Source organism: Onthophagus taurus, chromosome 2, assembly GCF_036711975.1.
Source record: "Onthophagus taurus isolate NC chromosome 2, IU_Otau_3.0, whole genome shotgun sequence".
Classification (NCBI taxonomy): Eukaryota; Metazoa; Arthropoda; class Insecta; order Coleoptera; family Scarabaeidae; genus Onthophagus; species Onthophagus taurus.
Genome location: NC_091967.1, coordinates 12517005 through 12543060, shown reverse-complemented (window position 1 = coordinate 12543060; position 26056 = coordinate 12517005). Strand labels below are relative to the sequence as shown.

Sequence of the window (26056 nt, the reverse complement as noted above, 5' to 3'; positions counted from 1 at the left end):
TTCACTTTGAAATTAGTTAATAGAAATCCGGATGATGACAACAATAATGCTCCACGATGGAGATCTTGAGTGACAAGTTGACGGAAACCGACGGTCCACCAATTTGCGGTACTCCGCTCTGCTCTTCCCGTTTCGAAACATCTCCCTTCCAGCGCGTGGTTCCTGCTGTCGGTCTGTTAATACGAGCGTCGTCTATGTCGAGCGTCGCGACGGCAGCCTTTAACGAAAGGACGGGATTTAATCCGACCGAGTGCACCCACATCAAAGCGAATATGCATTTATTACGATGAGGAGAAGTAAATAAGTATAAGGGAAAGTTCCGATTGACGATGAGTCGACGTTCATTAATGTTAACGAACGACGTTGACGGCGATGCGGCGGCGTCCCGACGCTAGTTTTGGCAAAAGCGACTTCGCCGAGGACGTTGTTATAACGGTCACGGTGAGGGAAAAATCAACAGCGTTGAAGGATGCTTTAGTTTTCAAGTGGAAATGCTGTCGGGAAATTGCAACCATCTCCTGTAATCATTTTAATATTTAGTTATAATGGTAGATAGTGTTATTTTAGATTTTCTTCAAAATACTTGAAGTATACAAATTTAATTTAATATTGAATTTAGTATCAAGAACACCATAGAAAAGCTTTTAGTCGAATGTTAATAATTAGTTAGATTCATTGCTCACTATCAAATAGTGGGAGTAAACATTGTCTATCCAAAGGGTTGGCCACTATTCAACATCCGTTCATTTCGTAGTTAAGTGAATGACTTCCATTAATATCGCTATAACGTTAATTGATAATGATTTCTAATTCAGTACTAACTGACAAGCACGTACACGAAACCCTATCGAAAACACATTTATTACGAATAGTAATTTCTACATTTGATTTACTATTAACTCAGTTTTGATCGAGTATCATCTGCCATGCGAAATGATTAATGACTAATTTATGGTTCTGAGTAAATTGCTGTAAATATCCAATAAATGTTGAGATTTCTCCCAAAATCTTTTTCTATTTCGATCGAAATATCTAGTTCTGCATCTATTCGTTTACGGTCAAGGAACTCTGGAAACTTTGGCAAACTCGAACCTTCGCATCAAAGTACTTACTTAGGGTACAACGACGGTTCGTTACTTGTTAGAATGCATCTGGTGGAAGTTTGTTGCAGTTGTCGCTGTGTGTCGAATCGAACTTTCAAGAATCTATTGTTTCAGGGATCGAAGAGCCATCCGTTCAACTCCAATCGCCAGAATCCGCATCCTTTATTACGAACGGTGGAGAAGTTGTACTCAGGTGCCATTTGGAAGCTTCCGGAGATGTCCACGTCGAATGGTTTAGGTAAATATTTAATGAAACTATTTCATAACATGAAAAAAGGTAGTGTGTATAGTAATATAATACTACATAAGTAAAGTAAGTTTTTTTGTGAAAATAAAAGTTGAAAATGTTATCGGAAAGAGAGAGCGGTGTACAAGACATATCGATTTGCGCAAAGTAAGAACGAAATATTCTTATCGTTCTTTTTTCTTCGATCAATCTTTCACTAGGGAATATGCGCTTGCAAGTTTTGTTACATTTAAAGTACGGGAAAACTGTCTAGTCCGGTTATATCGTATAAATATACAGTGAATCTTTCTGGAAAACTTTGCGAAAGCTTTTTAAGAATATTATTTTAGTAATAATGGGAAAAGTAACTTTTTCTATTAAATAATCATTGGCTTAAAATAAACTTTTTTAAATAAATTTTTTAACAAATTTAAAATATTAGATGTAATAATTAAACAAACATTTATTTTAATGTTTTGTTTGTTATTCTTGCTTTAGAAATTCCGATAAATTAGTAAAATCGTCGAAGCATGAAATGAAGAAACGACGACTGCATATCAAAGAAGCCAGTCCTTCTGACAATGGAATTTATAAATGTACTGCTCAGAATCAAGCCGGAATCAAGCATAGCACAAAAAATTTCGCTCTTGCAGTAGCCGGTATTTATTTATAACTTTTAAAACAAAATATATCGAATTACATCGTTTCATTTTTTAATTATAGGAAATCAGACTGCCTTAATAGAAAAAGTACCAACTAATCAATTAGTTAAAAAAGGCGAAACCGTATTTTTTCATTGTTCGTACCAACAAGCCGATGTAATAGAATGGTATTTTAAAGATGTGGGACCATTAGAATCTAACAATAGGTACAAAATTAATAAATTTAATAATAAATTTATTAAAATGATATATTTATCACTTTTTTAGAGTTACTTTGCACAAAAACGGTACTTTACAAATTGATAACGTCCAACATTCCGACCAAGGATTATACACTTGTGTTGGAGTAAAAAGTGAATCAGATGAAGTGCCTCAAAATTACAACGCCGAATTGCATATAGCTTGTAAGTATTCAACACAAAACTATCAAAAACAATATTTCTACATATTTTTTATAGATATTCATGATTTTGTACCATCATATTTCGAACCAACCTTAAATGAAGACGCAACTTACATAGTGCCAGAAGGATCAGAATTTCAATTAACTTGTTTAGAACCAAAAAGTATGCCACCTGCCAAGAAATGGTGGCAAAGTCCGGCTGGACATACAGTAAGTGTAAATAAATATGCTCGAATGAAATATCTGCTTAATCTATACTCTAATCGCATACATAATAAAATTATTGGTACAGGTATCTGATAAAGGACAAGTCAAAGTGGATGACGACGGAAGATTAATCATCGAAAAAGTAGAATTGAGTAATGCTGGAAATTATACTTGTGTAGCTGAAAATATAGCTGATATTGTTCAACAATCAATTAACTTAATAATTACAAGTATGTATAGATTTTTTTATATGATGAAAAATAGAATTTATTGGTTTCATGTTATTTAATGCGTTTTCTTTTGCTAAAATTGTTGTATACCAGTGTACTGCAATATTATGTTCTGATATCGCGTTAATTCTCTCTTTAATTCACTCTTTATTTAAAACCATGTTTTGTTTTTTCTGCTTCATTATATTGGGATGCTGACCTCCAGCATTTGTGCCACCTTTTCGACAGTCGGTCGTTTCACAGGTTTCCTCGAACTCGGTCTCTCAGTCTTGGCCAATTTCGCACAACATTCGTCCATCCTGTCCACATGGTCTCTCCAACATTTGCACCTCACTCGCATGAAACACCCTCAGTTCCTCCCGTATTGCTCTGCTTCTTATCTGATCTCTTAGAATTACTCCTTAGTTTTTGACGTATGCGGACTTTGCTTTCCTTGGACATGTATTTATTCTGGCATACGATATCTCTTAGATATCCAGATATTCTGGAGCCTTTGTTGATTTGTGCCCTAGCTTCCTGGTGCATATTTTTGCAGTTAAAGATGTCATTCCCAGCTATAATTTGCATCTGACAAGGTTTTTCGAGTCCTCCATCACTTTTCTTGGCAATAGAGAATTCATCTTTCTTCAACAATCAGGTCAAGAGGCATTACATAGCATCATTCCATTATTTCATAACATGATACAATTTTGATATCTACAAAGACAAACCCAGGTATCTCAGTGGATATTTTGACGTTCACTATCTTTATAACTTAGTTGTAGTGTTCTAGTATTTTGGCCACAATTAGTAATAATATAAATGGGGGATTCCCAGTTACTTATGAGAAAACGGAGTATCCCCATTATAACACAAACTCGAACTCCTTATCATTGCGGGTTACATGGAGTACTGAGGATGCGATGCTTTATCTTGTATTTTGGGTTAACACCGTGGGGGAACCCCCAAAAATCTCGACAAGAACATTTATAAACACAAATAAATCTTGTATTTTTCTGCACTAAACGAATATATGTACCACTGATGTACACCAGAAATAAGAAAAGAAAACGCTACATAAATTTCAGTAATTCTTATTATACTTCCATCTTGTTATTTATTTATTTTATTTTTAGCAAAACCAAAAATTATTACCCACCCAAATAGTGTAACCGTTGATGAAAATGAAAACAGTTTATTAATTTGTAATTTTGAAACTGAATCGGAAGAATACACAACCGTAAGATGGAGAAAAGATGGAAAGCCGTTTAATCACGATTTCGAGGAGGGATCTGCAAATCCGCAACGAATCAAAATTTTCAAACATAACGGAACTCTTCTTATACAATCAACAAAAATTTCGGATAGAGGAGAATATGTTTGCGAAGTTATTACAACCGGATTTAAACCAGTTTTGTCAAATTCAGCGACGATATCCGTTATTGAAATATTAAAATTCGCTCCTCCTCCGGTGAATAAAAAATTAGAACTTGGTACGGTTGCGAAAATTCATTGCAAAGCTCAAGGAACACCTCCTCCGATTATTCATTGGGAGAAAATTGGAAGTAACTCGGAAGGATTTGCTAATCATATCGCCGATATGAACGGTACTCTTCATTTTAACGGGGTTTTAGTTGAAGATAAAGGAAAATATACTTGTACTGCCAGTAACAGCCAAGGAATTATTAATGCTACCGTTACAATCGACGTAGTTGGTAAGAAAATTATTTTAAATGACGAGCAAGAAATATCTTTAATACATTTTTCTTTGAATAGTTGCTCCTAAATTTAGCATCCTTCCTAAAACTCCTACGGAAGCTATTGAAGGAACGTCTGTTTGGATTGATTGCGTTGTTGAAGGGGACCCTAAACCAACAATCCAATGGGATAAAAATTCTAAAATGAATGATTTTGATAACGCTAGATTTAAAGTATTAAAAAACGGAACGTTGTATATCACTGAAGTTCATAGAGAAGATGATAATAGTTATGGGTGTACAGCCGGAAGTAGCGCAGGATTAAACAGAAAAGAAGTTAGATTAATAGTTCATGGTATACTTAAATAAAAATAAGTCTTTACAATGTTTGTTTTATTAACTTTGTTTTTAAAGGGCGTGATCATCAAAACGAAAATGCAAATGAAGGATCAGCAGTAACTAAAGCAGTTTTAATAACGATGTCGGTTGCAGCAGCTTATATTATTTTAGTTGTTGGATTAATGGTTTGGTGTAGATATAGAAGAAGATCAAGAAAATTGCCCATTAATGATAGTAAGTTTCAACTTGTAATTCTAACTTTGTTATAAAATCGATTTTTTTTATTAATTAGCTAAAACTGAAAATGGAGATATAGATCATGCCGAATTAAAAGAAAATGCAAACGGTCACACACCCGGCCCATCAAAAATAACAATAGACGGCGAATCAACGCTTAAAGAAGGCCAAAAAAGTGATGGCGCGGAAACGACCCATTCCCAAGGATCAAACCAATCGAAAAAATCAAAATCCAGCTACGATAAATTCGCTCTATCGCGCACACATTTAAAAGAAACAAAACTTATTGGAAGAGGCGAATTCGGAGATATTATGGTGGCAAAAATTTCCAAAAGTATTATCGGGTCAACAAGCGATAAAAGAAATTCTGGGTCTTCAACTCCAAACGGGGTTAATGATGAAAAAGATGTTCATGTTTTGGTGAAATCTTTATCACATACTAAAGACGAACACAGTTTGACCGAATTTAAACGAGAAATTGATATGTTTACAAAATTAAGTCATGATAATGTTACGAAATTGTTTGGATTGTGTCGTGAAGCTGAACCTCATTATATGATTTTAGAACATACTGATTGGGTAAGTATTCATACAAGTTTAATATCTTGGTCTTCTTGCCATAGGACAATGTTGCAATGTTCTGTCTCATTCTTGTGATAAAGATGTCCAACTTTTCTGCCAGTATTTGGGCGATCCATCTCACCACATCCTGCATATTTCGTACTCTGTCTCAAATTATAATTCCCTTTATGCTTCTTAAGATTCTTATTTCTGTAGTCCTTATTTTTTATTGTAAATTTTTTAGGGTGATTTAAAACAATTTCTTGTTGCTACTCAAAAAGGCGAACCACCACAATTAACTCCCGTTCAATGTGTCGCGATTATTCAACAATTGGCAAGAGGAATGGATCATTTAGCATCATCAAGAATGATACACAAGGATTTAGCAGCCAGAAATTGCGTTATAACATCAAAACTTGTCGCTAAAATTGGTATTCCAAGAACAACCAGAGATCCATACAGCATGGAATATTGTAAACACATGAATCATGTAAGTTACCATAAATCAACAATTTACTTAAAAATCTAATTCGTTTATGATTAGATAATTCCACTACGTTGGATGCCTTATGAAGCAGTTTATGAAGATGAATTTTCAACGAAAAGTGATGTTTATGCATTTGGAGTGGTGATTTGGGAGATATTCTATCAAGGTGAATTACCGTTCCCTAAAATGAACGATAACAGCTTATTAACCAAATTAAAAGAAAAAGCTTTGGAATGGAAATTCCATAAAGATACGCCTGAGGAGTTGCAAAAATTACAAGAAACGTGTTTGGACACAAATCCGCAAAATCGGCCGACGTTCGCGTCAATGGTAAAAGAAATCGAAGAAATTTTAAAGTCCATGTAAATAAAAGCTCCGAAAAATGAAGCTGAAACGTATTAAAACTAAACGAAGAAAGAAACCAAATTATAGACGAAAAGAGTATGTGTAAAAGCTTCCAATGAATTTAGACGAATCATTAACGCCTTATTGCAATGTTTAAAAAAAGTTCGATTTTGTGTGTTTCTTTATGATTTATTGTTTCTATTTTTTTTTATTGAATATTTATGCTAGCTTTAAGAATAAACGCTGTATGTGACCTGGTCAATTAGCAGCAAGAAATTCAGAGTCGCTAGTCTCATGCTGAAAGGTCTGAATGTATGTAAAAATAAAATTTGTACATATCGTTTAGTTTTTAAGTATTAAATTTTAGGCATATCACGTTTTCTCTTCTCCATACTTATTAATTTATGAACGTTTCATGTACATTACATCTCGTATAGCCACTATACACTGCCAAATGTACCGATAATGTGACTTTTTTAATTATACGTACCTAATTAAGAAACGACTCTCTTCTCACTGTAATATAAATAATAGTTTTTCTATTGCGATTGATATAAGATCTTATAAGGCACTTAACTAACGACTCTATCAGTACCATGCAATAATGATTAACGCCTGATGATTATAACATAAGAATTCACAAATTTACAATATCGACTGAATAAATAATTTAATTTGAATTTTATAACCAATTTTTACGCAAACTTTTGTACTTCCAATTTATTCCGTTTTTTTGTAACGAATTGTAAATGTCGTAATTACCAATCGTAATAGCTTATCAGTACGTCTTTAAACGTTTTGAGCGAATTAATAAACGTACGATCATGAAAGAACTGATACTTAGCTTTTGTAAGTGTAATAGTATTCACAGTAAACTTTTTAAACGCTAATAATAAACGTAACTTATCGTGTAGTGTACTTAATAGTTACATTAATAATTTTAGTAACTTGTATATTTAAATAAAAACAAAAAATCGGTTAATAACATGTAATCATCGACATTTTACATACTACTCAATAAAATATTATGTATAAACTTACAATCTGTCCAATGACTACTTGTAGCTTTTTTATAATGATTTTGTATTTGTATTTGCCCAATTTTATATATTTATGCGTAATAATTATCTTTGTGATATGTATCCCAATAAAATTTATGAGATACAATTATTTTTCTTTAATTTGTTTCCTATAAAGTGATATAAATTGTGTTAATAAGCAAGAATTTTTAAATTTGGCGGTTTTAATAGAACGCCCTCTACAATTCAAGTTCTTAAACGGAATAATTTGACGTTTAAACGTCAAATCAAGAATTTGTAGGTTATCTTAAACCAAACAATAACAATTCCAAGTATTTCCACGAAAATTATAAAATGGTATGCGAAAAATGCGAGAAAAAACTTGGGAAAGTAATCACGCCCGATACTTGGAAAAGTGGGGCGAGAAATACGACGGAATCTGGAGGGAGGAAAGTAAACGAAAATAAAGCGTTAACAGCAACGAAAAACAGGTTTAGTCCATATACTTCTAAATTTGAAACTTGTCGGTAAGTTTTTTTGGTAATCGTAGTTGTTGATTTAGGCTAGGTACGCATAGTTCATTTTCAGTCGGCCGATAGTTTAGTCAATGAATAACATTTATTAACACGAAATCGTCAAGATCTAGCGCCCCTTATTCCATCGCGATTGCTTATACAAATATTGTACTAATATTGTTGTTTAGTTCACTTTCCAAGATATTAAATGAATGGTATCGTCTAACATCGCGGAGGTCGCTTGCGGGCGAGGCGCTAAATTTGAAATCGTCAGTTTTTCAAGATGTAGCCCCTCGCCCGCAAGCGACCTTAGCGAAGTAAGGACAAGCAATTATTTATACAAGTATTATACGTTTAGTTCACTTTCCAATGTATTAAATGAACGACCATCCTACAACGCCAAAGTCGCTTGAGGGCGAGGCGCTTAATTTGATATATCAACACGAAATCGTCAGTTTTGCCAGATCTAGCGCCTCGCCCGCAAGCGACCTCGGCGAAGTGAAGATAAGCGATTGCTTATGGAAGTATTATACTTTTAATTCACTTTCCAAGATATTAAATGAACGATATCATCCCACATCGCCGAGGTCGCTTGCAGGCGAGGCGTTTAATTTGATATATCAACACGAAATCGTCAGTTTTGCCAGATCTAGCGCCTCGCCCGCAAGCGACCTCGGCGAAGTGAAGATAAGCGATTGCTTATGGAAGTATTGTACTTTTAGTATACTTTTCAAGGCATTAAATGAACGATATCATCCTACATCGCCGAGGTCGCTTGCGGGCGAGGCGCTAAATTTGATATATTAACACGAAATCGTCAGTTTTGCAAGATCTAGCGCCTCGCCCGCAAGCGATCTCGGCGAAGTGAGGATAAGCAATCATTTATACAAGTATTGTACGTTTAGTTAACTTTCCAAGACATTAAATGAACGATATCATTCTACATCGCCGAGGTCAATTTTCAAACCAATCCAACTAAACTGTTTCGTCGACGAACAATCGACCATGTGTGCCTAAATAAAAAAAATAACCTTTCTACTTAATTTAATAATATGCATAAATAATGTTATTCCTCATACAAATTTTGTTTATGATCTCTAATGATATTGATATCAATTTCAAAACAGTATTAAACGAGACACACTCAAGCTATTGCAATCTTTTACTTTTCTTCCAAACTTTCCCTATATGTGACTCGCCATATGTGTAAGTATGAATATACCATATTAATAAATTAAATTGAAAGGTTACAAGAGTAATAATATATTTACAATTAATTGTTGTGTTTTATAGAATTTGTAGACAAAAAGTTCACCAAGTTGGATCTTATTACTGCCAAGCTTGTGCTTATAAAAAAGGTATATGTGCTATGTGTGGTAAAAAATTACTTAGTACAAAGAATTATAAACAATCATCCGCTTAAATATGTTATAGAAAATATTTATCTTTAGTGGTAAATGTTTGTATAATACTTATATTTTTGTATTAGGATAGGTATTTCTTTAAGGTTATTTTTGAACTATGTTGTGTTTGTACAAAGTAAAAGAAAATAAAAAAATAAATTTAAGTTATTTTAGTGAAGTATTTATTATTAAAACTATTTAGTTCTCTGTTTTTTGCTTTTACCACCAAATTTCTTACTACCTCCTTTCTGGCTTGAAACTTTCCTTTTAGATTGAAAATTAAAGCTTTTTCCAGAAACAGCTTTTTTATAACCATGTAACCAATGATTCCGTTTTTCTTCCCACGCAATTTGTTTCAAACCTAAAACAATAATAACCAAAATTGAAAAAATACTTTATTTTTTATTCATCTTTGATCTTACCTGCTTTATCTTTATTTGAAACAGCACTAGAACCACCAGGAGCTCTCTTAGAATTTCCTTCATCTTCCAATAAAGAAGCAAACTCTTCCGCGGATGCAAAAATACCATCAAGATCATCCCCTTTCTTTTTATTTATCTTTTTCTTTTCTTTTTTACCACCATCATCTTCATCCTCCGAATCAAACACCATATCACTTAAATCATCATCATCAAGATCGCCAATTAATTCATCGTCATCATCATTCATTTTTAATCCATCAAAATCTTCATTATCGTCATTTTCATCGTTTGAATCATCCATATCTATGTCCTCATCATCCAAATCAATATCATCATCATCATCGTCTTTATCTTCATCGTCGTTATCTTTGTTCGCCGTTTTCTTTCCTTTCTTTAAATTGTTTCCAATTTCGTTCATAAAATCAATATCATCATCATCAGCGACTTTCCCCGTTTGCATTTTATCCAACATTTCTTCAAATTCATCGCTTGCGACCGAATCAGCATCGCTATCATCATCATCATCCTCATTCGATTTGTTTTCTCGTCGTTTTTGCAAAAATTTGTACACAAATAATTCGTCGACGGGAATCTTTCGTTCATTTTGATTAAGATATTTCTCTGAGGTGACAGAAATCGATCGGAGACCCAACGGGAGATAATGTTTCCGTTTTCCGAACGTTGGATGCGCGCCTTGTTTCATCTCTTCGATTTTTTTAGGATTTTTAAAAACAAATCGATCCAAAAATCTTATTAACGTGAAATCTTGTAACGGATCTCCCGAATAAGTAATTGGTTCTCCTTTTAAAATTTTTTCTGCGAATAAAGCCACGGAAGGGTGATAATGATTTTGTAAATTTAATAATTCTAAATACGCAGTGTATTGAACTCCTGAATATAAAGGGTTGCGATTTAATGGGTTATAAACTTTTAAATCGTGTTCTTTTTTAATCGTTTGTGTTCTATGGACCCAACCGGAAGAGGAAGTTTGAATTTTTTTATTTAATTCGTCAATATCAGGCTTTATATCAACTTCTTCTTCGATTTTCTTTTCTGAAGCTTCTTCGTCAATTTTTTCACCAGGTAAGTTATCGTCGTCTTCGATTTTAATAACAGTCTCACCAACATCTTCATATTTTTCATCCCCATCATCATCGAATTGACTTAATTCTTTTGATTCGCTTTCTTTTAATGTTAAATGAAGCAAATTGGGGTTATCTTTACATAATTGAGAGATTAAATATAACATCCCACAAGCAAATGAAGGTTCTAACGATAATGTTAACTAAAAAATTAATAAATAAATAGAAAATCCAATTTTTTTTTTACTTAAGCGTTTTACCTGTAATAAACGTTTGATAAACGACATAATCCTATTAATTTCTTTATCTTTACTAAGAGCTTTAAAAATTAAATTTAAAAGTATAGCTTGGTGTGTTGTACTTGGTAATTTTGGATCTAATAATTTTTTATATAAAGCTGAATAAAACCTATCATTTATGTCGTTGGCGTAATCAGATACTTGATACAATAAAGTTAAAGTATGGAGGGCTACATTAAAATTGGCGACATGTACCACTCTATACATTGTATCAATATGTTCAGAGATTTTATTTAATTCTAATTTGGCATAAGGATACGCACGATTTACTCCCATTAATAACGCGGACATCATCCTACTGTCCACATCACCCTAAAAAATAACTTTAACATATTTTATTATGAAAATTATAACTATTATAACCTTTGCAACACAAAGCTTGAAAAATGCGAAATAAACCTCAATTAATTTTCTTGCTACATTTGAAGATTCGTGGTTTAAATAAAACTGTGATAAAAAGCACAGACCATAATATTGTGCCCTTTGTGAAATATTTTGTCGAAAAACCAATTTTTCAACTTCCAATAAAACCACTTCTTGCATATTTGAATGTTTTAATAGCAACTGGGTTAAACAATAAATTGCTTTTGATGCTACTTTTTGTGATGGATCACCAAGTTTGTTGACGATGTAAGATAATAAATTCTAAAAGAAATAAAATCATTTTAAAATACTTTTTAAAAATTTAATATCATTTTAAATACATACCTTTTCTTGTTCAGGATTTCCAGCTAATAACTTATACATAGCAGCAATAGCTTTTTCTTTATTATGATCAACAGTATCTTGAGCTACTTTATTTAGCGCCAAAACGAAAGTAGTATAAGTTTCTTTTAATTGATCCTCAAAATACCAATACGCTAAATATTTTCTTCTTGTGACAGCATTTCCTGAACTTAATTCGTTTAATAAACCGATAGGTCTTTGATAAAAAGGTTTTAATTTATTATTTGGTCTTAATAAATCAGATAAAAACAATTCTGAAAGTGTCTCTAAAATATAATATATATTATAATAACGAAAGTATAAAAATATGATTTACACACCCATTACAATTATACATTCTCGTTTCTTTCCTACTTTTACTAATGACACCATGTTATTTAACATGTCTAAAGTAGCAACGGGATTATTTTGGATTAATATTGTTCCAGCTGCTACTTTATCAGAAACTGTTCCTTTGGATGTCGCCGTTTTCATCCATCGAAAATTCGAGTTCGATTTAGAATTTTCTAAAAATTAAAAATTGCATTTAAAAACTGTTGATACTTAACTCACATTAATTATGTAACACAATCAATTACTAATATTTTATTAGTAACCAGGGATCGCCCCATTTAATAATTTTTTATATTAATCAATAATTTAAATCAAAAGAAAATAAATATATTGTTTACATAGGATCGCTGGTATGTATGGAAACAATCAGTTAAAACTAAGATATCTAGCAAAAAATGTTAAGATACAAAAGTTATAGTGTTTTTTAAATACAAAAAAGACAAATTAAGTATAAAGGTCAGTCAAAAAGTTTGACGAAACAAAGTTGTGTTCTTTAATGGAACACCTGGATATTATTCCATATTTTGGTGCATCTCGGAATTCTAAACAAAATTCACTAACACATCATAAACCTAAACTTAACCATTTTTTTGCTTATTGCAATACCAATACTGTGATATTGGTTGCATACTTGCAATGATGACGTAAGGGAAGGTTGCCAGGTCTCACGATTTATCATAACATCTCATGATATTACCTTTAATCTCACGATTTTATTACAAAAATAATATAATAATTAGTGTTAATAAAATCAAAGTAAAATCATAGCATTTTTAACTCGAATTGTAGGTTACTGTAAATATCTCTATTAGTTACATCTATTCACCGCTAGATGGCGCTAAGAAATTACTTAAACTATATTTTATTTCCTTTTAATTATATCACTTTTATATACAAACGTTGTCTAAACTATTTTACTTGAACCCTATGCCTATATGTAACACATATTATTAAAATTGAGTGATTTTTAAACAAATTTCAACATCTCACGATTTTTTATGAGGGCTCAAAAAATTTTAGATAATATAACTTACTAATATTATAATTTGCCACCTCAGAATCCCAACATTTCTTAGCTTCATCTTTTAAATCAATCCAAACTTGGTCAGAAACAAGCTTAAAATTACCAGGGTCTTCGGATATCTACAACATTTAGTTAAATTATAATTCACAAAAATTATAAAACGAATAAATAACCAACCTCATCGTACCACTTTTTAGTATCTGTATATTCCCCAAAACCATCGTCAAGATTATCTTTGACGTCCTCTTTAACTTCTTTCTTACTTTTAGTTTTAAACTTCATGTTTACATCTGATCTTGCACGTTTTATTATCTTTTAGGTTATGTAGTGTCGCCAACTGTTAATTCAAACAACACAAATAAAACAATAATAATTTTTTCTTAATTTTGTTTTTAATTATGGAAAATATTTTAATGGAAATGATTAATTTTGATTACTTAATATTTTATAATCGAATTTAGAAATATGTTAAAATTAAATTTCGATTTCTTAATAAAATTCGTCATCCAATTGCGTTGGAAAACGTGTATGCCGTTGCCAACCGACCTGTCTAATAATCCTAAAAAGTCAAAAAGCAAAGCAGAAGACAGCCGGTGCTCGCCGGATGACACACAACAAATCGAATTGCAATGGCGTACTCGAAGGTGACACTTACGATTTTTGTATTTTCTTGTGCCTTCTTATTAACCACTGGACTGAAAAATGCCGTTATTAATCTCGATGAAACGAATTGGACGGATATGTTAAATGGTGAATGGATGGTTGAATTGTAAGTAATAATTCTTGCGATAATAAAAACGCCGGGACGTGTCAAAGACTTCAAAATGTTGAATGAATTTTCACGCCCCAAAAATTAAGCTGCTTTTTCTGCCTTTCTTGTATATTGAAGTTAATCGAAATTTCCGTTATTATTAATATATAACAATATATTAAAATTTTATCGCTCATTTGATGTACAAATTTCATTTTTTTTTGTAACTTATAGGTTATGTTTAAAGTTTTCTTTCCTAGTTTTGTGTTTTTCACTCAATACATTACACACTCAATTTTATTTTGAGTTTAAGGTTTATAATTATTCTTTAAATAAATCTTATAAATTCTATATGGTTAGTTTAATATAAATTATTCTGATACTTTAACATTAATGGTTGTCACTGCCATTAGGAGGCTCTTAGTAACATAAAGAAAGATGGAAAGGTTGATGTTGCATTTAACAAGCGGATGGATGGAGTAGAGGAAGCCCGCCTACATGTTGGATGGACAATATCAAAAGAATGACCAACAATCAGATTCAGATAGCACAGGGGAGAACCGAATTTAACAAAATGAGGCAGTCCTATGTCCAACAATGGAAGCAAAGGGCTTCTTGATGATATTGATGATTATTATCAGACGAAATTTGTTGCAACATGTTTCTGGTTTCATTAAATTCCTACTGAATGTCTTCAGAAAGTAGCTTTTCCTGAATCTTCTTCAGATGATGTTGCCATAGAAGCATTATCAGTAGAATGAGACAAGATTTTTTCCAGCAAATATCAAATTCTGCTAGGACATTGTGAAGTAATTTCCACTGGCGTTCAAGATCGCCTGATTTAACCATTCCAGACTTCATTTTGAGGTTGTTAACCTTAGGCTCTTGAAGCTCTCAAAGATAATATTCATCAAGAATGTAAGAACATATTGCTGGAAGTTCTGTCAAGAGTGATGGAAAATGCCATAAATCTGGCTGCCAGAATTGATTCTCAGCATTCTTTAGCATATCTTTAAACTGCTTACATTTACTTCTTGTATATCTATTTTATCAGCATTGGCATTTATTGATAGTTTTCTCATTAAATAAAAGCATATAAGCAAAAAAAGGTTTTAAAAAAATCTTTTCTTTGAAAATCGGTCATTTTCGTTTTGATAAAACAATTTTTAATAGTCATATAAAATGTATTTGAGACGTTGGCGTAATCCTGTAATTTTGGTTTGTAATAAAAATCGTTTTATTACATCCATCTTCGCTATATTAAGGATTTTCTGTATTTAATTTAAAATATATTGAATTTATTTGTAGGGAACAGTGCAGAGTTACAAGATTTTAATTTTAGAATTATGGTTATTCGTGCGCGTTTCCTTTTTAATTTATGACAAATATTTACTAACACACGCTCTATTTTTACTCCTGCTAAAACGCTGTGTACATTTCTTAGTGTTTTCTGAAACAATTCTGTAATAATTTTCTAAAATAAGTATTTGTTACACATTTTTCGTCAAAATTATCAACTTTTTATACCAAATGTAATAATATATCGCTGGCTTATTTTTATCACGAGTTTATACACTTTCAGTTTTAACGTTTTTATTAATTTAAAACTTTTATCTTATCAATTTTTTTAATTCAATTTCATATATTTATAACATCATTTTAATTTTTTAACTTTTTTATATTTTTTTGTAGTTATGCCCCATGGTGTCCAGCTTGTAAAGCTTTAGAATCAGTTTGGAAAGATTTCGGGACTTGGTCAGAAGATTTAAGTATCAAAGTTGCAAAAGTCGATGTAACTGTATCGCCAGGACTTAGCGGACGATTTATGGTCACTGCCCTACCAACGATTTTTCAGTAATTAAAAAAAATTAATTAAAAATTTTTTCTTTTAATTAATAAAAAAAACTTTTAGCGTTTTAAATGGTGAATTTAGACAGTACAAAGGTAGCAGAGATAAGGATACTTTTATTTCCTTCATTGAAGATAAAAAATGGAAATTAGTTGAACCTGTTCCTTCATGGAAATCTCCAGCTTCCATTCAAATGTCTATTGTATCTGGATTTTTCAGATTATCACAAATATTAAGGGTAAAAACGAACATTTTGATTCTATGATTGTATTCATAAAATATTTCTTTTGATGTCTTTAGCAAATCCATACACAATTAATGGAAGATTTTGGACTTCCAACTTGGGGATCTTATTTAATATTTGCTGTTGGTACTATTTTCTTGGGTGCTCTGCTTGGATTTTTGTTAGTATGTTGTATAGATTTGATTTATCCCCCAAAAACAACTGGAAAAGTAAATGATATTAAATCAAAGGTGGATAAAAAAGCTGATAAAAATAGTGGAGATGAATTGGTAAGGTTTTATTACCATTTAATATTTTATTGTTTTAAAATAATATTTGGTGTTTAGGCTGATGAAGATATCAAAGATGATTTGATAGATGACCAAGAAAAAGATGAAAATAATTCGCAGTCTGATTCGGAAGTTAAAGAAAAGGCGGGTAGCAACCCGAACAGTCCGGTTGTTAAGAAACGCAAACCTAGAAAGGAATGAATCGTCGAAGTGTTACCTAATTAATTGTTACTAAAGGAAATAAAAAATTAACGGGATCTATGAAACTGCTCCAGGATTGCTTCAAAACACCATGAAGGTATTATGACTTTCTACAGGAAATAACTTTTTTCTTATTATACATACCATTATTCCCATTTTTTTATCATAAATTATAAAAATTTATTGAAAAGGAAATGCATTCAATAGCACAAATTTGTACATTGTGTATAAAAAAGATAACATGTTAACCAAATATTAAAAAAAAAATCATAACAAAGAACAGATTTTTCCTTTTTGCATTTAATAAGAATTATTCAGAAATATATTTTTTGCACTTACATTATTCGTTAAGAAATAGTGTTGTTTGTTTGTTTCTTTACTTTCAACATTTTGTATCCATTTATTTATTGTGAGACACAGATCGTTGAGATTCTGTTTAACGAAAAATTCTGATCTATTTGAATCGTTACTTACTCATTCCAAGGTTGTGTGTCTTTAAAAAAAAATTGTTTAATAAATTTTATATTTGTATAGCTTGTGAGTGTGTTTATTTTTATAATATATATTTTTTAATTGGTACAGAAACCTTTTAGCAAAAGCAAATTGCATCAAACTTTGGTAAGATAATACATAATAATAATAATACATCTATAACTAGTAAAAATGTATATTGCCTTTGATACACTAATGAACAGAACGGGGGATTCCCGGCGTTGTAAAATACAGGTGTCTCAGCGAGACCGGTCATTAGACGTTTCTGGCCACAATAAAAATTTGAGAATTCACACTTCCAAATTTCGAAAAGTTAACGTGCCGTAGTAAAGTGATCAAACAGCCATTCCCGGCACCAAAACATACTTCATCATGTTGCTTAATCATGTTCTGAATCCTAAATTGATATCCCAAAAATCGAGTATTTTCTGATCTTTTGAACAAATGTCTGCTAGAGGACATTTTTTTAGAAAAAATCGAATAACTCGAGAACGGCCGAATCAAATTGGAAAAAGTAGTTGTTCATAAACCATGAAAATAGACAAATCCAAACATATAAAAATATATAGGGTATTCCATTTAAAAAAATAAAGTAGGTGGCGACTTACGATATAACAGGAAGTGCTAGAAATCTGAAAATATTTTAGTCGAAGAGAACACAATTGATAATACTGAAGTCTGAAATTTTTATTTTGACCAGAACCCCAGAAACGTCTAATGACCAGTCTCGCTGAGACATCCTGTATATATATATATTGCGCCAGAATCGCATCAAGAAAGCTCAAGTGATGAGAGTGACATCATATCTATGAGAAATAGTTCATGAAAGTGATTAAACTTTATTTTACAGAACATTCTGGAGAAAATTGACGAAATACAATTTTAGAAAAAAGTGTGTTTATTTCTTAAATAATATCAATCATACATAACAGTATAATATAAATAGGCACATGGATTTCAATGCAAAACGAGTGGAATAATTACAAATTACTAAACACTAAAACATACAATAAAATAATATGAAAAAACAGATCTATATTGCATTATAATTTTTTTTGTTCGACATAAATTCTAAGAACATAAATATACATTAAAATATAAACCTAAGAGAGCAAACAAATTACATACGTAGTGCGGCCATATAAAAATAGAATTCATCAACGTAACTACTATTTAAAAAAATAATTACTAGTTACAAAGTTCGCAAATTTATTAATTTCTTTTTGATTTATATATATTTCATTTATTCATGTTCAACATCTGCGTTTACTTTTATAAATGAAATTTGATACTATTTTTTATACACACAGCCCTTCACTTAAATTTAGATTATAATATTAGCTAAGAGTATACACAAATAGTAAGAATAAAATAATAAATTATGATTAATAAAAAAGAAGAAAATGAGATATTAGAATTTTTACGTGAATGAGTAGTATTGGCACGGAAATCAAAGAAAAATAACCCAAAGACAAAATTAATAAATATTGTCATGTTTTGTAATGAGATTTCATGGATATTCGAGGTATCTAGGTGTGAATAAAGTTTTTAATTTATCACCCTGTAATGATCATATGTATTTCAATATTGCCAAAAATTCGAGAATTATTCTAATAAAAAAAATAAGACGAGAAATTTTAAAAAATCCGACTTAGTCTCTACGCCAAAGAACATCACAAGCATTTAAAATTCAATTTTTATTACATTCATAAAGACTAAGTGGCAGTGGAATAGCTAATTTTACCCTGAGGGACGATAAAAATGATTAATTAACATCTTAATTAACATAAAAGAACGGTTATGAGTAGAAGTAATGATTTAACTAGGATTTTCTGGTTTTATTTCAATTGAAAAAAAAATCAGTCGGTTTTGTTCGAGAACGCATAATTTTTAAATAAAATTACCGTTACGTATCATTCGAGGAGAGACATTTTTCAACGATTTGACCAAATGTTTGTTTCCCGACATTTGTGCTTACCATTTGAATACTTTTGAAAAGTTGGTCAGACGACATATCTTCGGGAAGTCTCGTTAAGAACTGAGCTCCATGTAAAAAGTCCATTTTCATTAGAGTATCTTGATGTAAATGTAAGATTCCTTTCAAAAATAATTAAATCAACCACAAATTCAATCAAAATTCAAAAATAACTCACCTAATCCTGTTCTAAAAAGAAATTCATCTCCATCTCTCAAAAAAACATCCCAAACACGACACGCTACATCCAAAGGCATCGCTTTCGCATAAACCGTATAAATCCAATCCAATAAATACATATCAGGTGTTAAACCCGATTTGACGAAATGCAAATATAATTTTGGTAAAGAATAATTAAAAATTTCGTTAAAAGCTTTGTAATAAGACTGCATTTGGTGTTGATTTAACGTGAACGCTGCGATGTGTAACGGTTTGTTTAAGAGGTTCGCAAAACATACAAAAGCATCATAAGGATCCATATTTAATATAAGAATAGCTGCGATATAAGACATTCCTTGTACATAACCTACATCAGGTCTATAACACACATAAGCTGCTAATAACGAATGAAGTACCTCCGAATAAGGACCGCCTTCTTGAAAAATACAAAGATTCGGAAACGTTCGAGCTATATCCAGTTGAATTACGTCCAAGCTACTTTCTTGATCAATATTAACTGTATCGATTTCAGGCGGTTCTGGACTACTCAATCTAATTTGTGCACGCGAAAGACATATATCATGTAGCTGAGGAGTTAAGTTCAAATCGTTTCCTATTGCTAAACGCCAAACTTTTCCGCGCACACTTGAAGGAAGCCCATGCCACCATAAATCTTTAGTTTTCTTTACACAATACCTATAACGAAATGTATTAATTTTGATTTAATTGAGAAATTTTAATTATGTTACATAGTATCCCAATTTGCTAAAACAGTGTGCGTAAAATATTTTGTTGCATTCGCTTGTTGCTCCTCCAATTGTAACTGAATTTTTTGTTGTTTCTGTTTAGCCGCGTTATTTAGTGCCTCTTTTTTCTTGGCAGCGATTAAAATTGCTTGATATTCTTCCCTATGTCTTTGTTCTTCAGCTTCATTTTTAGCTGGTAACGTAGATGGTCTAAAAAGTAATTTCTAAACGTAGTAAATTAAAAATTATAGTAAAACCTCGATATAACGGATTAATATGTGAAAGGAAGTGTTCGTCATAGTCAAAAGTTCTAATTAAAACTAGAATTAACATTAGACTTAGAACTAGAAAGATTCGAGTTTAGATGTGCGTGAAAATTAAAACGCACTAATACACACAATTCAATTTTGGCAATGAGAACAATATTTGGTCCCTTAACTCGTAATTCGCAAATTTAATTTTTTTTTGTTCCTGAGGTGTTCAAAATGACTTGAGGAACACGATGAGTACACACAATTCAAATTTGGCAGTAGCAAAAAAAATTGCAAAAAGTCTATTCCTTGGCTCTAAATTTGTAATTATCATTTTTTTTTAATTTTTCGCTTCTAGAATATGTAAAATATCCCTTGTAACACGACTAATACACACATTTCAATTTTGGCAATGAAAAAAAATTTTTCCCTTAACTTTTAAATTCACAATTTTAATTTTTTTGTTCCTAAAATGTTCAAAATGACCTAAAGAACACGATGAGTACACACAATTCAAATTTGGTAGTATCAAAATTACGCACATCATGTTCATAAATAAACTCAAGAAAACTATTAATAGAATAACTTAAAAATATTTTGTCTGTTATATCGAAGTTTTACTATATTTTCTTTTATTACCGTTTATTTAGTATTAAAGCGGAAGAACTGGCAATAACATTACAATGTTGTGGTGAATGTGGAATAGAACCATCATCCTTTGCTTTCGCAAAAAGCTTCCAAGAGAATACATTTCTGCAAATCATAAAAAAATTTGATAAACTCTTAAAAATTAAAAAAATATATAAATATACTTATTAAAAAAGGTTCCTTTCTTTTTTTTGCAACTTTTGCTTTCACTTAAATCCTTCGTTGGTGTTGTTCTTTCATCAGGGTCTAATAAGCTACCGGAAGGTGAAAAATCACTTAAACTTGAAATTGTACTTGATCTACTATGATGAGGCCTAACATTTTCAGGACATAAAGTATTATCTTCAATTTTATTAATAATATCATCAGATTCTTCCACTTTCGATGTTTCAACGATGTCCTTTTTAACAAAATGTAATTGTTTTGTAATGGGACTATACGCCAATGAAATATTTTCAAGCGCTTCATTCAACGTGACTTTTTTAACATCGTTTTTACGGACTACAGGGGATTTCTGTGTACTACTACACGTAGCGTATAAATAACCATTACTAGAGCTCCCTTCGGAATGTACCGGGTCCGTGTCGTTAGTTTTTAACTTATCATAACGTTCCGGCCACGTTTTAAACCACAAATCTTGAAAAACCGGCGAAACCGGAGGACTGTCGCCGTCCGTCGTCGGCAACAATTTAGATTCTATATCACAGCACTCGACAGTTTCGATATCACTACCGTTTAAGGACTTATTTTTTTCTAGAGAATTCGGTAAGCTTTTGCTTCGAGAATCTTCCGTTACGTTTGCGGAGTTATTACTTTTGAGTAGGACGCGCTGATAAAAACGGCCCTTATGACCCATCGGCGGCGTCGACTTTAACACATTAAAACTTTTTGCTAGGTCGGCGTTGCACCGGAGCAAAGTATCGCCGTTCCCATTTATTAATAAATCAGTCGTTTCCTCTACTTTATTATTGTATGAATTGAAATTGTTGTAGTCGTTGTCAGAGTCGATAGTTTTCATATTTCATAGTTACTTTTGGTGTTTGAGATAATTCTTAGTGATTGCATAGGAATTTTTAAAAGTCTGAAATAAAAATTAATGTTTCAAAATACATAATTGAGATCTGATACAATTAGAGATATGACTAAGAAGGATAAGATGGAAGTTGGAGATCTTGAATAATTAGTTCCAACATTAATATTATCTTTCCACTACTTTCCAGCGGTGAAGAGCTCAGATAGACGCTCTGATATGCATATGATGTAGTCTTTATCGCAAACTCGGAGAGGAAATTGATACTCGAGTGGTCAGATACTCTACAGGGGAGCAGGATTTTGAACAATGTGAAGAGTCAAGTTGTAGTAGTGAGAAGGACGGAGGAACAGGTGGGTAACATCCACATCGTATGTGATGATCAACGAATGTGGCTATTCACCAGACGGACAGTGTTACTGAAGAAGTCAGAAACAGAGTGGCGTCTTTGCGTTTGTCTTCCGCACAACTCATTCTAACACGTTAAAGAGGTGTGGGAATAACGCATCTCCCTATTTGAAACCATTGTTGAATGCAAAGAAAGTCGACAGTTTTCTTTGAAGTCTTACTGTACTTGTAAATCCATCTACACAGGATTTTGTGAGATTAATTAATTTTTTTGGTATGTCCAGTTCCTATTTAAAAAGCTGGTGCAATGTGTTGTTATATTTATTCCCTGTATACTCCATTATCTGCCTAATACTGAATATCTGATCTACCGTTGATCGATGCCTACGAGAAATTATTTGGGAGAACAAATACCTTCATAGTTAAAGCAAAAGCAACACATATAAAAGGGCTATAAGACCCATCATAGCTTACGCGGCAAGCACAAGACCAGATATAAACAGGACTTTACTAATGATGAGAACAGACGAGATGAAAAATACTAAGAAGTGTACAAGACAAATCTCGTCCAACTTCAAAGTCGTCGGCAAGTATTGTTCGTGATACTTGAGGCGGTCAACTTCGAAGACGTTTGAGAAACCATGCTCTAGAAAAGGTTGCAACATGGCATCATTCATGCCATTATATTTAGGAAACAACTACTAGGCGCAGCTGCGTTGACAGAAAAAGTTGCAGAAAGCAACTTCACCTAATAATTACGATAATGTTTTGGAAACGACGACATCGTCATTCCAAAAAATTTTAACCCAAAACAGCTAAATATGGAAGTTGAAGTAATCTCATTGAAATCATTCCAGCAGATTCAAAACCATCTATGAAATTTTGTATCTAGAAAATATGATTTTCTTGGATTTTTGGAACTTTTACCAAGTAAATGTGTTATACATTTTAAATTGTTATTGAAATAGTTTCTATTAAAGAGAAGCAAACATACTGAGATGGTACATCTCTATCTAATCCATGTAGAAGCTGCCAATCAAAGGTCAACTACCCAAACAACATGACATCTCTCTCAATTATTGTTTTGGCATTGGGTAGCACAATTTGTAAATAAATATTATTTGGTACATTATTTTTTGATGAATTATTTGACTAGTTTCAAGATAGTTTTCAAGAAACTCAACAATTTTTAATCAAACATGCACACTTTTCATACACCTGTATTTCTAAACTACAGATTCATAATAACAAATAAATTTTTATCAGCAAACACGTGGAGTACTTTATTGCATAATTTAATAAAATAAATCAAAGCTTTGATAAATAAAAGCCAGTGATAATAAGAATTACACATCTATATCTTTATTTAAATCACTTCCTTAAAGATTAGTCAAGGTTTAATCAAATACTACACAAAATGCAAATCAAGGTCTTTTTAATTTATAAACTGCAATAGTAAGATAATAAGATAGGAAACACAAATGCAACTGGAGCTTTGGTTTCTGATTTTTATTAGCAACATATTTCAATGTCAAACTTCCTATTTCTTGTGCACCTTTTTACTAATTACGGTTAAAAATACTTAAACGTTATGTACGATACCTGTATATAATTCAATGCTGATATTTGACACCACTTTTTCACACATTCTTCTTGTGAACATTAATCTAAATTAAACCAGGCGTATCTGTTATTGTGTCATTATGCATTCACTTTTTGACAATAAACACGATTGCATCGAAATTAGTCACCATTCGAGTACCAATTGTTGAATTAAAATTTCCTAATATATACTTCAATTAAAGTTTAATAAGACTATTATTAAAAATAAGTATATTTATCTATATAAACAAATAAAATTGATATTTTAGACATAAATTATAACTAAAAACCACGTTAAATAATCAATTTATTTTTGTGAAATTTAAAGGGTTAATTTTTTTCAGCAGTTGGTACTGGCAAGTTTTCATAACTTGTCAACTTCAACTTAACCTCAATTTTTAAAACATTTATTTTCAGTTTATTTATAAATCCTTTATAAAATTATATTAAAATGAATGATGAACGCTTTTTAGTAAGCGGCTGGGAAGATGATTTAAACGACATTGACGAAGAGGAAAACCCCCACGGTAACATTTTTGCAATAACTATAGCTATGAAATATTAACTTCTAAACTACTTTAGAAACTCCGGAGAAAGAGGTTTTATGGGCTGCCGAGAATGGTGAACTGAATGATTTAAAACGCCTTATAGAAGCTAATGCAGAGTTAATAAATATTGTTGATAAAGACGGTTATTCACCTTTACACAGGGCTTGTTATGGTAATCACATTGAAATGGTTGAGTATTTACTTACGAAAGGTGCTAATATTGGAAGTAAAACACAAATGAAATGGGAACCATTACATTCTTGTTGTCAATGGAGTCATACTCAATGTGCTATTAGATTATTACAAGAAGGGGCTGATGTTAATGCAATTTCAGATGGAGGTAAATTAATGGGAATATTTATTAACTCATTATTAAGCCAATTATTTACTGTAATATATCAATTTTATTTTTGTTTTAACGAATTTATTAGTTTAAATTTGTGTTTAGTTAATAATTCTTATTTTTAGGTCAAACACCTTTACATGTTGCTGCTAATCATGGAGCTTGTTATGATATGATTCAATTACTTTTAATGCATCCGTATATTAAGCCAGAATTAGTTAATAACAGTAAGGAAACTGCTGAAAATATTGCAAAAAGGAGTTCTAAGTATTATCATATTTTTGAGATGGCAGACCCTGCTATACAAGGACTTTCTGATATTTAAATAACAGTATTATAATATAAGAATGTATAGGATAAGCTGCTATTTATTTCTGATTTTATAACTGAATTGGTAATAGAAAACGAACTAATATTTTTTAATTATTATAATTTTTTACCTCAACTGATTCTATCAAACCCCTCCTATACATATGTATAATAAATATCATTTTGTCACTGTGCAAAAAATAGACTTGAGCGTTTCTTGGGTATTAGCATTCCTCAAAAGGATAGATATTAAAAAAGTGATCAGGTTTTTATTAAGGTATTATGGAAACCTGAAGGAAATTATTGTGTAACTAGGTTGTCATTAAGTTGATCGACTACTTTTATAGACGCCTTTATGGCTAAGAGTACTTATTGAGGAATTCTTGGGTTTCTTGAGATTTCGTAATTCAATACATCATCTAGAAACATGAATGGACGGAAATGTTTATTTTCTAGAATATTCTGATCATTTGAATCGAGGTCTCATACAAATAATGAGAATTTCCTTGTTTAAAAATTAATGCACGAACTGCAAATTGCTGTAAAACATGTAGGATCTGCTTTAAAGTTAGAATTGAACGTTAGTTAAACATTAGATTTCACAATCAATGTCACATCAACGCCATCAACGAAATTTATTTCGTATTTTGTTAATAAATAAATAACTATTAAAATTATTTTTGTACTAATACTTATAAATGACTTCTTGTATAAGGTGTATTTAATAGACCACAAAAAATTATATGAGCGAAGGGTTGAAAAATTTGATTAAACAATTTGAGTTTTCATTTTTTTGAACTTTGTGATCTAATTAAAAAATTAGCGTGGTACGCCATTAAAACGTTTACTTAACCGGACAGGACACGAAAAGGACATTTTTCAATGTGTAACCGGATATTTTTTGTGATCACATATCTCTACATTCATATCCCATTCCCGCTTTTAAACGACCTTTTTTCGAGCACATTACACGTTCCGTTTCCTCTATAAAT

At 31.5% G+C, this 26056-nt stretch overlaps 6 protein-coding genes across 6 annotated transcripts in view; 4 read left to right on the top strand and 2 right to left on the bottom strand.

The window, feature by feature from the left end:
• Positions 1 to 6855, top strand: part of LOC111425919 (tyrosine-protein kinase-like otk) — a 77598-nt gene extending 70743 nt beyond the window's left edge. Inside the window, exons 4-15 of the mRNA XM_023060212.2 lie at positions 1218 to 1341; positions 1828 to 1988; positions 2053 to 2197; positions 2259 to 2395; positions 2450 to 2604; positions 2687 to 2831; positions 3947 to 4525; positions 4587 to 4862; positions 4922 to 5080; positions 5139 to 5662; positions 5889 to 6134; positions 6189 to 6855. Coding sequence (XP_022915980.2) covers positions 1218 to 1341; positions 1828 to 1988; positions 2053 to 2197; positions 2259 to 2395; positions 2450 to 2604; positions 2687 to 2831; positions 3947 to 4525; positions 4587 to 4862; positions 4922 to 5080; positions 5139 to 5662; positions 5889 to 6134; positions 6189 to 6497 — 2960 coding nt within the window. The 3' untranslated portion in view covers positions 6498 to 6855. The remainder of the gene's footprint in view (positions 1 to 1217; positions 1342 to 1827; positions 1989 to 2052; positions 2198 to 2258; positions 2396 to 2449; positions 2605 to 2686; positions 2832 to 3946; positions 4526 to 4586; positions 4863 to 4921; positions 5081 to 5138; positions 5663 to 5888; positions 6135 to 6188) is intronic.
• A 915-nt stretch (positions 6856 to 7770) lies between these two features.
• LOC111425921 (cysteine-rich PDZ-binding protein) lies at positions 7771 to 9581 on the top strand. Its single transcript, XM_023060214.2, has 2 exons — positions 7771 to 8022; positions 9304 to 9581. The coding sequence occupies exons 1-2, from the start codon at positions 7850 to 7852 to the stop codon at positions 9431 to 9433; spliced, it is 303 nt and encodes a 100-aa protein (XP_022915982.2). The 5' UTR covers positions 7771 to 7849; the 3' UTR covers positions 9434 to 9581.
• LOC111425920 (Nucleolar complex protein 1) lies at positions 9573 to 13634 on the bottom strand. The gene is made up of 8 exons (XM_023060213.2): positions 13477 to 13634; positions 13310 to 13418; positions 12263 to 12448; positions 11925 to 12208; positions 11580 to 11861; positions 11178 to 11528; positions 9836 to 11120; positions 9573 to 9774 (listed from the first exon to the last, which is right to left on the bottom strand). Exons 1-8 carry the CDS (start codon positions 13579 to 13581, stop codon positions 9608 to 9610), a joined length of 2769 nt encoding a protein of 922 aa, XP_022915981.2. The 5' UTR covers positions 13582 to 13634; the 3' UTR covers positions 9573 to 9607.
• Positions 13635 to 13883: 249 nt separating this feature from the next.
• LOC111425945 (thioredoxin-related transmembrane protein 1-like) lies at positions 13884 to 17151 on the top strand. The gene is made up of 5 exons (XM_023060236.2): positions 13884 to 14068; positions 15743 to 15904; positions 15963 to 16137; positions 16200 to 16412; positions 16470 to 17151. Exons 1-5 carry the CDS (start codon positions 13929 to 13931, stop codon positions 16611 to 16613), a joined length of 834 nt encoding a protein of 277 aa, XP_022916004.2. The 5' UTR covers positions 13884 to 13928; the 3' UTR covers positions 16614 to 17151.
• Positions 17152 to 18928: 1777 nt separating this feature from the next.
• LOC111425862 (TBC1 domain family member 14-like) lies at positions 18929 to 24025 on the bottom strand. Its single transcript, XM_023060150.2, has 6 exons — positions 23865 to 24025; positions 21049 to 21965; positions 20876 to 20989; positions 19989 to 20195; positions 19259 to 19935; positions 18929 to 19202 (listed from the first exon to the last, which is right to left on the bottom strand). Exons 2-6 carry the CDS (start codon positions 21900 to 21902, stop codon positions 19012 to 19014), a joined length of 2043 nt encoding a protein of 680 aa, XP_022915918.2. The 5' UTR covers positions 21903 to 21965; positions 23865 to 24025; the 3' UTR covers positions 18929 to 19011.
• A 201-nt stretch (positions 24026 to 24226) lies between these two features.
• Positions 24227 to 25178, top strand: LOC111425909 (ankyrin repeat domain-containing protein 49-like). The gene is made up of 3 exons (XM_023060203.1): positions 24227 to 24391; positions 24447 to 24752; positions 24881 to 25178. Exons 1-3 carry the CDS (start codon positions 24316 to 24318, stop codon positions 25078 to 25080), a joined length of 582 nt encoding a protein of 193 aa, XP_022915971.1. The 5' UTR covers positions 24227 to 24315; the 3' UTR covers positions 25081 to 25178.
• The last annotated feature ends 878 nt before the right edge of the window (positions 25179 to 26056 follow it).

Bases quoted from the DNA above. Each gene is read 5' to 3' on its own strand.
- LOC111425921 (XM_023060214.2), top strand. From the start codon at position 7,850: ATGGTATGCGAAAAATGCGAGAAAAAACTTGGGAAAGTAATCACGCCC. The intron at 8,023-9,303 runs GTAAGTTTTTTT...TGTGTTTTATAG, and splicing joins TCTAAATTTGAAACTTGTCG to AATTTGTAGACAAAAAGTTC.
- LOC111425920 (XM_023060213.2), bottom strand. From the start codon at position 13,581: ATGAAGTTTAAAACTAAAAGTAAGAAAGAAGTTAAAGAGGACGTCAAA. The intron at 12,449-13,309 runs GTAAGTTATATT...TTTAATTTTTAG, and splicing joins GGTGGCAAATTATAATATTA to AAAATTCTAAATCGAACTCG. The intron at 12,209-12,262 runs GTGTGTAAATCA...ATTATATTTTAG, and splicing joins AGAATGTATAATTGTAATGG to AGACACTTTCAGAATTGTTT.
- LOC111425945 (XM_023060236.2), top strand. From the start codon at position 13,929: ATGGCGTACTCGAAGGTGACACTTACGATTTTTGTATTTTCTTGTGCC. The intron at 14,069-15,742 runs GTAAGTAATAAT...ATTTTTTTGTAG, and splicing joins GGTGAATGGATGGTTGAATT to TTATGCCCCATGGTGTCCAG. The intron at 16,413-16,469 runs GTAAGGTTTTAT...TTTGGTGTTTAG, and splicing joins AAAATAGTGGAGATGAATTG to GCTGATGAAGATATCAAAGA.
- LOC111425862 (XM_023060150.2), bottom strand. From the start codon at position 21,902: ATGAAAACTATCGACTCTGACAACGACTACAACAATTTCAATTCATAC. The intron at 19,936-19,988 runs GTAACATAATTA...ATTTCGTTATAG, and splicing joins TTAGCAAATTGGGATACTAT to GTATTGTGTAAAGAAAACTA. The intron at 19,203-19,258 runs GTGAGTTATTTT...TATTTTTGAAAG, and splicing joins TCTTTTTAGAACAGGATTAG to GAATCTTACATTTACATCAA.
- LOC111425909 (XM_023060203.1), top strand. From the start codon at position 24,316: ATGAATGATGAACGCTTTTTAGTAAGCGGCTGGGAAGATGATTTAAAC. The intron at 24,392-24,446 runs GTAACATTTTTG...AAACTACTTTAG, and splicing joins CGAAGAGGAAAACCCCCACG to AAACTCCGGAGAAAGAGGTT. The intron at 24,753-24,880 runs GTAAATTAATGG...TCTTATTTTTAG, and splicing joins TAATGCAATTTCAGATGGAG to GTCAAACACCTTTACATGTT.